At 41.7% G+C, this 12,608-nt stretch overlaps 1 protein-coding gene across 5 annotated transcripts in view; it reads right to left on the bottom strand.

Moving 5' to 3' along the window:
- Nfx1 (nuclear transcription factor, X-box binding 1) overlaps positions 1–11,847 on the bottom strand; it is a 47,364-nt gene extending 35,517 nt beyond the window's left edge. For 2 of the 5 annotated variants that reach the window (XM_090330111.1, XM_090330112.1), the window contains exons 1-4: positions 11,678–11,847; positions 7,422–8,420; positions 4,041–4,199; positions 1,583–1,660 (exon numbers count right to left, since the gene is read on the bottom strand). In XM_090330111.1, coding sequence (XP_090186237.1) covers positions 1,583–1,660; positions 4,041–4,199; positions 7,422–8,420; positions 11,678–11,702 — 1,261 coding nt within the window. In that variant the 5' untranslated portion in view covers positions 11,703–11,847. Of the gene's footprint in view, positions 1–1,582; positions 1,661–4,040; positions 4,200–7,421; positions 8,421–8,515; positions 8,606–11,677 lie in introns of those variants that run through there. The other 3 variants (XM_090330109.1, XM_090330110.1, XM_090330113.1) reach the window with 2 other exon arrangements.
- Positions 11,848–12,608: the final 761 nt, after the last annotated feature.

Below are 12,608 nucleotides of genomic sequence, written 5' to 3'. Positions count from 1 at the left end.
TTCTATAAATGTATCCCTGGACTGATAAAGAAAAATATTTGGTAAAGATGAAAAAGAAGAAATAAGTGAAGAAGGCTGGGAGATATAGCTCAGTGGTAGAGAACTATGTCCTGGGCTTGATTTCCAGAACAGGAAGGGAGGAAGGGAAAAGGAGAAGGGGGAGGGGGAAAAGTGAGAGAAAGGAAAAGGAGGGAAGGAAAGATAGTACTGAGGTAAAGGAGAAGAGGTAGTATCTAAGATGAAAAAATAAATTCCCTATATATTAAAAACTTGCCTATTCTAAAGCTAAAAAGTAGGCAAAAGGACTATAATTTCATAGTCAGTGTCATTGTATGAATCTTTATTGAGGTCTTCCTTGAACTCAGCACAGAGGTGGGAAGAGTAAAATTGTGGCACACTTCTTGTTCTTGAGGAATATTCACACATTCAAAAATGACAGCTATTGTAAGGAAACTCAGTTGGCAAGAAACAGAGAAGTCACCACTTAAGAGGCCAAATTGTGAGTCTTTATCGAAGATTTGAAGAATTGCTGGTAGACTCTTGTCTCAAAGACCAGCTAGCCACCAGTGCAGCTAGGAAAAAGCTTATATAAACAAAAATCACATAAAGTGTAAGGAAATTAAACCTAACAAAAATGTTATACATAAGCAAAGAAAACCAAATAAGGACACGTAAACTTAATAAAGTGTTAAATGTAAGCAAAGCAAATCAGAGGAGGACACTTAAACTTAAGGCAATTGTTAAATAAAAGCAAACCATCTAAGGAAATAATCAGGGGAAATCAAGAATCAATTATCTAGAGGAAGCAGAGAACCAGTTTCCTTAACTCCGCCCTTTATCTCAAATTCTCATGCCTTCTTAGAGTCTCTTATCTAACTCGCCAGAGAAGCCTTTAACAAAAATTTTAACTATATTATGGAATTTTATGTTTTAAGTCTCTTTAAGATAATTCTTAGTTTTCTTCTATTTGCCTAATTTTCCAATGACTTCTGATTCCAGTGTCATGATATTGAGTAGTATATTCAAGAATATTTATTCCTGCAACTAATAACAATTTAATATCTACTAGGCTTAGATTTTGGCAAAAGACATATAAAATCAGTAGATTCCAAATAAAAAGGAAGTCAAAACAGAAAAAGAATAACAAACTGAAACTTCCTTGAGAAGAGAGTATTTAGGGTTCAACCTTGAATGGTAAGTGGATGAGAATTTAAAGAAAAAGAGAACTGGCAGAGTATATGAGTGTCCTGAGATCCTCAGCTATAGTTGGGGCTGAGGAGCCCATATTAATTAAGACCTGCCTCTGTCTCCTTGTTAGATCTGGTATCAAGCTAAGATCAAGGAGACAAGCTTCACAACTCAGAAGCAGCATGAGTCTGGTTGTCACAAAGAGAAAGTCCATCTTTCTAACAGCCTGCCAAGAGTAGCAATGCCAATACTAGCTATGTGATAGACTACAAGCATAAGTTCATACAGACTTACATCTTTCAAGTAAAACAAGACCAGCAGACTACCTCTCCTGGAATGAGAACTAAGGTACGATGCATGAGGCATATACAAACATGTATACAAACACACTTACCACAGAAACAAGTGTAGATATTAGGAACATGTGCAGAAACATTCTGACAGGCAGGGCACCGCCAACCACTCTGGCCATCTGTCATTAAAAAAAAAAACAAGAGTATATTAAATAAATTTTCTTTCAGAAATACACGGATGGTTAGGAATGTAACTCAGTAGTAAGAGTGAATACTTAGCATGTATAAGGCCCAAGGTTAGTCGTCAGCACCCCCATTACAAAAAAGCACAAGTATATTTTTAAAATTTAAAGCTATAGCTGGGCACTGGTGATTCACACGTGTAATCCTAGAATCTCAGTTCAAAGCTACCCCAGGCAGGAAACTCTGTGAGACTCTTATCTCCAACTGACCACCAAAAAGCTGGAAGTGAAGCTGTGGCTCAAGTGGTAGTGACAGTGCCTCAAGACCCTGATTTCAAGCCCCAGGACCAGGGAAAAAAAAAATCACTACTTTTGTTTCAATAGTGTAGCTTTCTACAGATTCATTCATTCATTTATTTGTTCGTGCATGCCTCCTGGGACTTAAAACTCAGAGCCTGAGCACTGTCCCTGAAATTTTGTGCTCAAAGCTGATGATGTTCTACCACTTGAGCCACAGCTCTACTTCCAGCTGTTTGGCAGTTTATTAAAAATAAGTGTTGTACAGCCTCTCCTGCCCAAGCTGGCTCTGAACTATCCTCAGCTCACAGGCTCCTGCATAACTAGGATTACAGGCATGAGCTACACAATCAAAGGTACTAATTTCAAAGTTGTCTATATCAGACATTTAAGAAGCAAATCTGGCTGGGAGTTTGGCCTAGTGGTAGAGTGCCCCAGCCCGTTCTTGGAGTTCTTTAATAAATATTACTTTGTATAATCAGATGCATATAGCCATTGTGCCTTTCTATTCCTCTCCTACGAGTATCTTCCTTACTTTATTATTTGTGCTAGTAGTATGGCTAGAAACTCAGGACCTCGGTAATGTCCCATAGCTTTTTTGCTCAGCTAGTGTTCTAGCATTTGAGCCACAGCTCTACTTCTAGCATATTGATGGCTGATTGGACATAAGATCTCAAGGACCTCCCTGCCTTAGATGGCTTCAAACCTTAATCCTCAGATCTTAGTCTCTGAAGTAGCTAGAATTACAGCAGGTACAACCAGCATTTGGCTAATACTAGTATACTTTAAGAAGAGCCTACAATATACTATGCGGATCAGTGAAAGGCCAAAACAAGTTTAATATCCTGAGAGTAAATTAAACAATGGGTCCATACACATTCCTAAAGCAAATTATATAAGTAGTACTTTCTATAGTTGGTATTTTCAAGCATTCATTTTCACTAACTGACTGATTTTACCATACTTTGTGGGGGTGGGGGTGGGGGTGGTTGTGGGACTTAAAACTCTGGGCCTGGGCACTGTCCCTGAGCTCTTCAGCTCAAGGCTACCAACCCACCCCTTGAGCAACAACACCACTTCCAGTTTCCTGGTAGTTAAACTAGAGATAAGAGTCTCATGGACTTTAATGCCCAGGCTGGTTTTGAGCTATAATCCTCAGATCTCAGCCTCCTGAGTAGTTAGGATTACAGGGGTGAGCCATTGTGCCTGGTCATACTTTCTTGTTTTGGTCCATCTTGGGGTTTGAACTCAGAGCCAGAATGCTGCCTCTGAGCTGTTTTGCTCAAAACTAGTGCTCTACCACTTTAAGCCACAGCTCCACTTCTTTTTGAGTGGTTAATTGAAGATAAGAGAATCCTGAGGACTTTTCTTCCCTGGATTGGCACTGAATCCCCATCTTCAGATCTTAGCCTTTGGAGTGGCTAGGATTATAGGTATAAGCACTGGTGCCCAGATTACCAAATTCAAATTTTTATTTTTTTGTCAGTCATGGGGCTTGAACTCTGGGCCTGGGCGCTATTCCTGAGCTCTTCAGCTCAAGGCTACCGCTCTACCACAATGAGCTACAATGCCACTTCCAGTTTTCAGGTAGTTAATTGGAGATAAGAGTCTAATGGACATTAGCTTGGGCTGGCTTTGAACTGTGATCTTCAGAACTCGGCCTCCTGAGTAGCTAGGATTCCAGACCAAGCCACTGGTACGTGGCCATATTCTCAATTTTTTAGTTTAGCTGGTTATCTTAAACATGTGATCATGGCAACACACTTTATTTGCAGACAAATTCTTTTTTCTTTTCTTTTCTTTTTTTTTTGCCAGTCCTGGGCTTGAGCACGGTCCTTGGACTTTCTCAAGGCTAGAGCTCTACCATTTGAGCTTCAGCACCACTACCGGCTCTTTTCTATGTATGTGGTACCAAGGAATTGAACCTGGGTGTTCGTGCATGCTAGGTAAGCACTCTACCACTAGGCTAAACTCCCAAGTCCATTTTCAAGTAATTATATAATATCTACCAAATAGATTCATAACCTAAATATACCTAATGGCTGAGATTAAAACTGCTGAGAAGAGAGAAATAACTGACCTGCTTGAGATGCTGGAGACCTTGCCCATTTCTTTATGCAGTTCAGATGAAAAACATGGTAACAGCTCTGACAATTCCACACTGGAGCTGTGACTCGAACCAATTCACAGCACACCATGCACTCATATTTTTCTGCAGTTAGCTGTTCAACTAGAGAACCTATTTTAAAAATAAAGCAAGATAATCAGAAAATTGTTCACTTTAGTTAAGCAAGTGTTCTTTAGTTAACTGTTCTTCACTTAAGTCACTTAAGAGGAGAATCTACACAAAGACATATTGAAAAGGTTATCTGAGTGTAGGATCGTTAGTTAGATTTTGAGGCAAAGATAGGGCAGAAATATGCGAAGGTAGAAAATTTACAAAGGAGATATTTACATGAAGAATCTTGTAATTCAGGAAAATTTCCCAGAAGCTGCCTTGGAAGATAGCACAGTAGCGAAATGCTACTTACAGCATTTACAACACAGCTTGAGCATCTTCTGAGCACTGTGCTGGGGGATCTTGCCTTGCATTCTCTGAAGTCACTAAAACTATGGTTAAGGCTCATTAAATTACAGTGGTCAACTGTAAGCCTCTAGTAACCTGTGGGCAGTGTGGTACTTCTGACAGTTGTTCTAAAAATTGGTAACATTCAGCGAAGATATATATTTGACACCTACCACAGCCTTGTAGTGTGGTTATAGACTGAAGAAGACAGCTCTTTGATGGAAGAAATTCACTATTTAGTGAGAGATGGGTATACAACATAAGACCTCAGGTTAAGTTGGGTACACTGCACATGCTGGCAGTCCCAGCTACTCAGGAAGCTGAGGCAGAGGATTACTTGAGCTTATGAGCTCATGGCAAGATATGTCCAGAGAAGGAAGGAAAAAAAAAACCAACAAAAACCTCCTAGATTATCTCCTGAATATATACCTTTACTCACTTCCATACATAAATTTTTTGTTATTTGTCAGTACGTTTAATATTAGTATTATTAATAATAACATGTTACACGCTAATTTTGTGTGTGTGTGTGTGTGTGTGTGTGTGTGTGTGTGTGTGTGTGTGTGTGTAGTGCTTGCTAGGTAGGTAGGCATTTCCAGATTTTTTTTTACCTTGCCAGTCCTGGGGGTTGAACCCGGCCTGGACACTGTCCCTGAACTTCTTTTGCTCAAGGCTAGTGCTCTACCACTTGAGCCATTGCACCACTTTCAGCTTTTTCTATATATGTGGTACTAAGGAATTGAACCCAGGGCTATGTGCATGCGAGGCAAGCAATCTACACTAGGCTACACTCCTGGCCCCGGGTTTCCAGATTGTAAGTCAAACATAGTTCAAGTAGTTTTCCTAGCTCCTAATATAGTTATCTAAACTCAAAGTGCTCCGCACTTCCCCCCCTCCCCCCCCGCCTTTTTTTGAGTATGTATTTTAGCAAGCACTCTATCACTAGGAAAGCACTCTACTACTAAGCCACATTCCCAGCCCATTCTTCTTTCTTTGTGCCAGCATTAGGGTTTGAACTTAGGGCCTCTCACTTTGCTTTTTCGCTCAAGGCTGGTAAGCTACCACTTGAGCTGCTCTTCCTTCACTTTCAGCTTTGTGCTGCTGGTTTAGTGCATATAAAATTTTCTCCGACATGGTCCAAAGTTTGGCCTAGTGGTAGAATACTTGCATAGCATGCACAAAGACCCAGGTAAGATTCTTCTGTACCACATAAATAGAAAAGGCTGGAAGTGGTGCTATGGTTCAAATGGTAGAGCTCTAGCCTTGAAAAAGCCCAAGGACAGTGCTCAGGCCCTGAGTTCAAGCCCAGGACTGGCAAATAAAAACAAAAAACCCAACTTCTCAGACTTGTCTGCTGAGAGTGGCTTTGAACCAAGATCCTTTGCTCAGTAGCTAGGATAACAGGCATGCTTGGCAAGTACTCTTATTTCTAGGGCAAACCCCTGGCCCCGAGCCCTGGTTTTAAAGAAAGAAAGAAAAAAAAAAGTCTTTGACTTAGTATGGGGGCCCGGAGTTTGGCCTAGTGGTAGAATGCTTGCCTAGCATGCACAAAAACCAGGATTGGATTCCTCGGTACCACATACATAGAAAAAAGCTGGAAGTGGTGCTGTGGCTCAGGTGGTAAAGGACAGTGCTCAGGCCCTGAGTTCAAGGCCCAGGACTGGCAAAAAACAAAAAGACTTAGTATGCTGCTTTTTTTTTTTTTTTTTTTTTTTTTGTGGGTCTTAGAGCTTGAACTCAGCCTGGGCATTGTCTCTGAGCTCTTCAGCTCTGCTATGACCTACTCTTGAGCCAAGCCCCACTTCCCATTTTCTAGAGGTTAACTGGAGATAAGAGTCTCAGGTCCTTGTGTGTCCCAGCTGGCTTTGAACCTTGATCATCAGATCTCAGCATCCTGAGTAACTAGGATTACAGGCGTGAGCTACTGTGCCCAGTTTAGTATACTGCTCTTTTATAAGGAAGTTTTCAGTTCAATGTCAGGAATAAACTGTCTAAATAATCAGAATTACACAATAAATATGTTCTAAGAGCAGCAGTAGTACAACAAAATGAAAAGTATAATATTCACATTTAAGTGGCTTATAGTCCAGGGGAAAATTACAGAATAATATGCATAACAATGGTTTCCAGTGTTAATCTTTGAACAGAAATGTATGTGTGTAATTGGCTAGAAAAAATGAATGCAATTTATAAGGGTGAGAATAGGTTCTTGAATGTAATTGAACTTGTGAAACATAAGTAATAACTAACCAGTGTAGGGCCAGCCCCAAGACTGGCAAAAAAAAAAAAAAAAGAAATATACAACGGAAAAAGAATTCATCAGTGAAGCAAGCTGCATGGTAGAAGATGTAACTGGTGGGGAAATCAGAAAACAGAACATACATGTGCTGCTAACTTTGGAGGGAAGTAAGCAGAACAAGGACAGAATTCTCAAGATATGTTTGAGCTGAGCTAGGAGAGAGATTAAGAGATGGTGAAACTGAATTGTTACACCTGAGCAAACAGATGAGATGAGGAAGGCTAGATCTAGTAGAGGCATAGATATTATTACACCCATTTTACTTTCACAACTCAGAAGAATCATGTAACCAGATATCTACAGTGTTTATCTATATTGAACAAAAACAAAAGAAAAAAACACTTTCCATATTTGGGGAAAAATTCTATTTGTATCTGCTTTTGATTCATATAAAACCAATGAATGGTTGTTTCCTGGGGGGAAAGGCAATGGATAGTAGCAGGACCCAGATAGATAGTGGATTAAGGTGGAAATAAACTTTTAATTATGCTAATTATTTACACTGTGCACCTTCTTATATTTCCTATTTTTTCAATTACATAAGCATATCACTTAATATTTAAAAGTATATTTTTAACACACCTAGATGCATTTACCTGTATGTGTTTCCACATTCTTGAGCACAAGGTTCTGTTTTCCCCGAGGAAAAGGAGATACCACTTTAGGATCTTGCCTCTTTATAACATTTTTCTCTTGGTCAACCCTTCTGGAAGACTTATTGATGACTGCCAAACTCCCACTGTCACAGGCAGACTGTTTTGGTCTTTCACTAAGATTATCCTTTGCAATGGAAGTCATGTGTTTGGATCCTGCATTTGTATGTCGTTGACCCTCCTGTTTTGATGGATTCCTGCCTGGTCTTGGCCTGGCCCCTTCTACTTCCCAAGGAGGCCTCTTCTGGGGGTATCTTCTCTGCTCATTTCGTTTGGCCCCATACCCATCCAACACTCCCTTTCTACTGGATATATCTGAAGAGTCAGAATGGGAAATTCCCACAGGTTTCATATTTTCAGGTCCAGCATCCTCAGGTTTTGGAGTCACTCTATGACTCCACTCACATTTAAGTTTCCCCTTGACTTTTGGTCCTCTACCATAGCTATACATAAACTGTGCTGCTTTTTTGGGCTTTGCTCCCCTGGGATCTGCGCTGACAACTTCCTTCTCACTCTCAGAAGGGCTGTGCTCTCTGGGGTTTGTCCCACTCTCAGATTTGGCCACACTTTCTAAGCTAGCTGTATCTGAGGTCTGATCGGTAAGTCCCTGTGCTTTCTTGACTTTGATATGATGTTTTTCATTCCTCGATTTCTGCCAAGGTTGATTCTGAAGACCATGATTCTTGAGTGATTTATTTAAAGGAGAATGGAAAAAAGCCTGCTGACTCTTAGGTTTGCTTCCAGAAGGATAACTGTGCTGATGAACAGCAGAGATGTCATCATAAGGGACTTGTCTGGAGAGATGACAGGGAGGTGATGAACTATGATTTCTTCTGCCAATTCTACTAGAGTCTAGTCGTCTTTGAGTCCCACAATTTAGACCAGAATTTTTTCTGTCCTGAGGAATGAACTCAGCAGCATCTGTATTGAATTTAAAAGTACCTAGGGCATAAGAAATAGACTTTCAGTAAAGAATTTACTGCGTTACCCATGAAATCCATAAGACAAAGACATGACTACAAATTATTTTTCTAGACCTTGTATAATGCAGGCTGTTAGTAAAAACTGTTTCATGTGAATGTGATGGGTTCAAGGCACACTTGGACTGATAATCTCAAGTTGAACAGTCACATCAATATGTGCCATACATTATACTTTGTTTTTAACTCATTTAGTCTTTACATTCCTAATGAGAAGTGGCACACAGAGTAAATTACTCAAGATCTTAGAGGTATTCCAAGACAGACTCAGAATTCTTAGAATATGTGGCTTTTACACTTACTACATCGACAGAGGCAGGGCAATAGATACCATAGAAACACAATAAAGAACTAGACGAGATCATAAAGGTCACAGAGTAACCTCTAACTTAATTCAGGATTTGTCCTGAATACTTTCACAGAGGCAGAGTTCTGGGAGTAGAGTGGTGGGCCTCAAACAAGAGGAAGGCAGTAAACTAGTGGCTTGTGCATGTAATCCCAGCCACTCAGTTGGTTGAGCTCTAAGGACCATGGTTTGAAGTTAGTCAGGGAAGGAAAGCCTGTAAGACTCATCTCCAATTAGCCAAAAAGCAGGAAGTGGACCTGTGGCTCAAGTGGCAGAGTGCTAACATTGGAAGGAAAAAAAAAAAAGTTCAGGGGCAGTGTCCAGAATCTAAGTTCAAGCCCAGGAGTAGCACCTCCCCTCCCTGCCACTCCCCACCCTGGTAGGGTAGAGAGCAAAAGGATTAGACAAATTCAGAAAGTGGCCAAAATGCTCTAGAAACATGAGATAATTTAAGTGAGAAAGGGTAAATGGTACAGTTCTCTCCTTTAAGAAGCAAGGCTGCACTGATCAAAGTGAACTATATAACTTGTAGGTGGAGTGGGAGGGAGGGACTGGGAGAGAACTAGGGAACAGAAGACATTGTACTAAAGGAAATGTACTCATTACCAGACTCATGTAATTGTAATCCTTCTGTACATCACCTCTATAATAACAATTAAGTAAACTGATTTAAAAATAAAGAAGCAAGACTGGAGAGAGGGACAGATTTAAGGTCAGTAAACGTGTCCAGATCAGTCTGGGAAATAAGCAAAAAGAGTGTTCCATGTTGAACAGTAATGAATTGACCCAAACAGGGATGTACTTAGTCACAGTTTATATTCCACTAGAAGAGACACGACAGGCAAAACCCTCAGAAAGACATTTTAAAAGACACGAGGAAGGGAAAAGGGACATGTGAATCAGACACCTGGGCCATGACAAAAATAATACACACTGCTTTCATTATTTTAAAAGGAAGTTTCCTCACCAAAGCATAGATATTAATATAAATGGGTCCAGACATCCAAGGTAACAAGCAGGTGGCTCACAGGTCAACAGAGTAGAATAAAAGAAGTCCAATGGGTAGTTTATGTCCAGAGAAAAAGTGGCATTGGAGAGTCTGACAATGCAGAGAGACTCCGGGACTAGAGTGTCATTTCTTTAAGGATCTCAAAGGCATCTACTTCAAATATGAAGATTACAGAAATGAGTTAGAAGGAGCTGGGCATAGTGGTGCATAGTACTTGGGATCAGTAGGATTGAAATTTGAGGCCAGCAGGGGCAAAAAGTGAGACTTCCTTATCTCAACAAACAAGCTAGTCATGCAGGTATGTGCCTGTAATTTCAGCTACATGAAGAGAGGCAAGAGGACTGTTGTAAGAGGCCAACCTCAGGCAAAAGCAAGATCTTATAGAAAAACAAAAGCAAAAAGCAGGGACTTGGCTCAAATGGTCAAGCACTTGCCTAGCAAGTGAAGGTCCAGTTCAAAATCCTATTAAAAAAGGGGAAGAAAAGGGAGGGAAATGGGGACAAAAACATGAGAAGGGGTATCAGTGTGTGAGAAGTAATGCACCTACCAACTGGTGAATATAATTGCAACCCCTCTACACATTACAATAAAAAAAAAATAATGCCCTTGGCTGGTTGTGCTCTTAAAAAAAAGAAAGAAAGCATCAGAAGTGAATGTTAGGATAGGAAAACAGTTTAAAGTTTTCCAACAGCCAAGATGACCTAATACTTAGATCAATAATGTATGTTTTCCAACTTGTAAAACTTGAGTTCTACAGTCATATAACACAACTTACTTGCCACCAGTACACAAATACCTACAGACTTACTGGAGTCCCAATGTTCAGTATCAAAATGATGTTTAAGGCAATAAATGTTTTCCTGCTGGAAGTTGCTGTACTTGCTTATTTTCATAAAGTGTAGTAAAAATGGAATCAATGTAGTGGGTTATGTCTCTTTTTAAAGTGAAAAATAAAAATAATATTGGGGGCTGAGAATGTGGGTTAGTGGCATTGTGCTTGCCTAGCATGCATGAAGCCCTGCGTTCGATTCCTCAGTACTACATAAACAGAGTCAGAAGTGGAGCTGGGCTCAGCAAAAGAAGCTAAGGGATAGTGTGACCAGGATCTGAGTTGAAGTCCCAGAACTGGCAAAGCAAACAACAAAATAGCTGGTACTAAAAACCAGTACTTTTTAAAAACATGTGGCTTATTTTTATAGTTAGGTAAGGTCGCACTAAGACAGTAATGCAAAATGTTTTTTTGGTTGCCATCCACCAAGTTTGGGAAACATCCCATCCACCCTGAAGGAAAACTGAAATGGACGTTATGTAAGTTAAATGAGCCTCTACAGAGGCAATTGCAGAAGGGGAATAGAATTCACCATTACGAAACAGGTAAAAAGTACGGGGTGGAAGCCTTTACTCTCGGCTGACAGAAGAGGAAAGTGAGACTCGACCACGAAGTCACTAGCGTTCTGCTCCCGCGCGCGCCGCCACACCCCCAAGCACCAACTCAGCGGAACCGCGAGGGCCGCTGAGGTCGCGGCGACGGGGCCTACGCCCGCCCGTCGAGGGCCGGGGCAATGCAGTCCTCCGAAGGCCGGATGACCCCTGTGGAGGGAGGCCAGGACACCCACATCGCCTCGCTAACGCGCGAGGACGAGCCCCTTCCCCCAGAAACCCAGCTGCTTGGGCTTCACCGCCTAGAAGATGGTGGAGGACCTCGGTACGCGCCAGGCGCGTGGCTTGGCCCTTCAGAGCCACGATCCTCCACTCGGGCATGCGCCACTCTCGCGATACATAATGGCCGAAGCCATATCTTCATCCCTGACCAAACTGCCGCTCCTGTGAGAGGGGACCAGCCCCGCGAGGGCCAGGACAGTACCTGAGACGGGAGGCGCCTCCGCCATCCCGTGCCGCAGCACCTAAAACCAGCTCTGCAGCCCAGCGAGCGCTGTCACCCGGTCACGTGCCCCGGACTTCCGGCACCGAGAAAAAAAAAAATTCGCATCTGCGCGCGGGGGACGACAGCCACAGAGGTTGCGCGGCCCGAATCCACTGTGCGGCGGCGCCTTGCTGACGTCATGAACACGCGCCAGCCGCCGGCCGGAAGGAGACAAGTTGTGGAAGTGGCCGGAAGTAGCAAGGAAGTCCAGGCAGCTAGGGAGGAGTTGAGTAACGATGGGTTGTTTTTGTTTTTTCCGTTTTGTTTTTGTCGGTTCTGGGGCTTGAACTCAGGGCCCGGACTCTGTTCCTGAACTTCTTTTGCTCAAGGCTAGCGCGCTACCATTTGATCACAACGCCACTTTGGGCCTTTTCTGTTGGTGTGGTACTGAGGAATTGAACCTAGGGCCTCATGCATACTAGGCAAGCACTATACTACTAAGCCACATTCCTAGCCACCCACTTCCGATTTTTTGAGTGGTTAATTAGCAATAATCTCACATGATTTTTCTGCCCGACTGGCTTTGAACCGAAATCCTCAGATCTCAGCCTCCTGAATGGCTAGGATTGCAGGCGTGAGTGGTGTCTGGCTATTACTAATAATTTTTATGAATAAATGTTGAAAATGAATGTAAGGAGCTATGCTTTGTGTTGTTTGCCAGTAAAGTTGAATAAAAGACGTATATTATCAACTAATAAACGGGCAGGGTGGTCATAGTAAATATATAGCAATGGTCTCAAAAAACATAAAAAGAAAAATGGGAAGAGGGGGTCTGGAGGTATGGTTCAGAGTGTGGTAGAATGTTTGCCCAGCTTGCATGCAAAAGGTCCTAGAATCAGTTCTCACAAGCTAAAAATCAAAAACAAGAAAA

This window comes from Megascapheus bottae, chromosome 3 (assembly GCF_031878675.1).
Source record: "Megascapheus bottae isolate mThoBot1 chromosome 3, mThoBot2.hap1, whole genome shotgun sequence".
Classification (NCBI taxonomy): Eukaryota; Metazoa; Chordata; class Mammalia; order Rodentia; family Geomyidae; genus Megascapheus; species Megascapheus bottae.
This window is presented reverse-complemented; position numbering and strand designations above follow the sequence as displayed.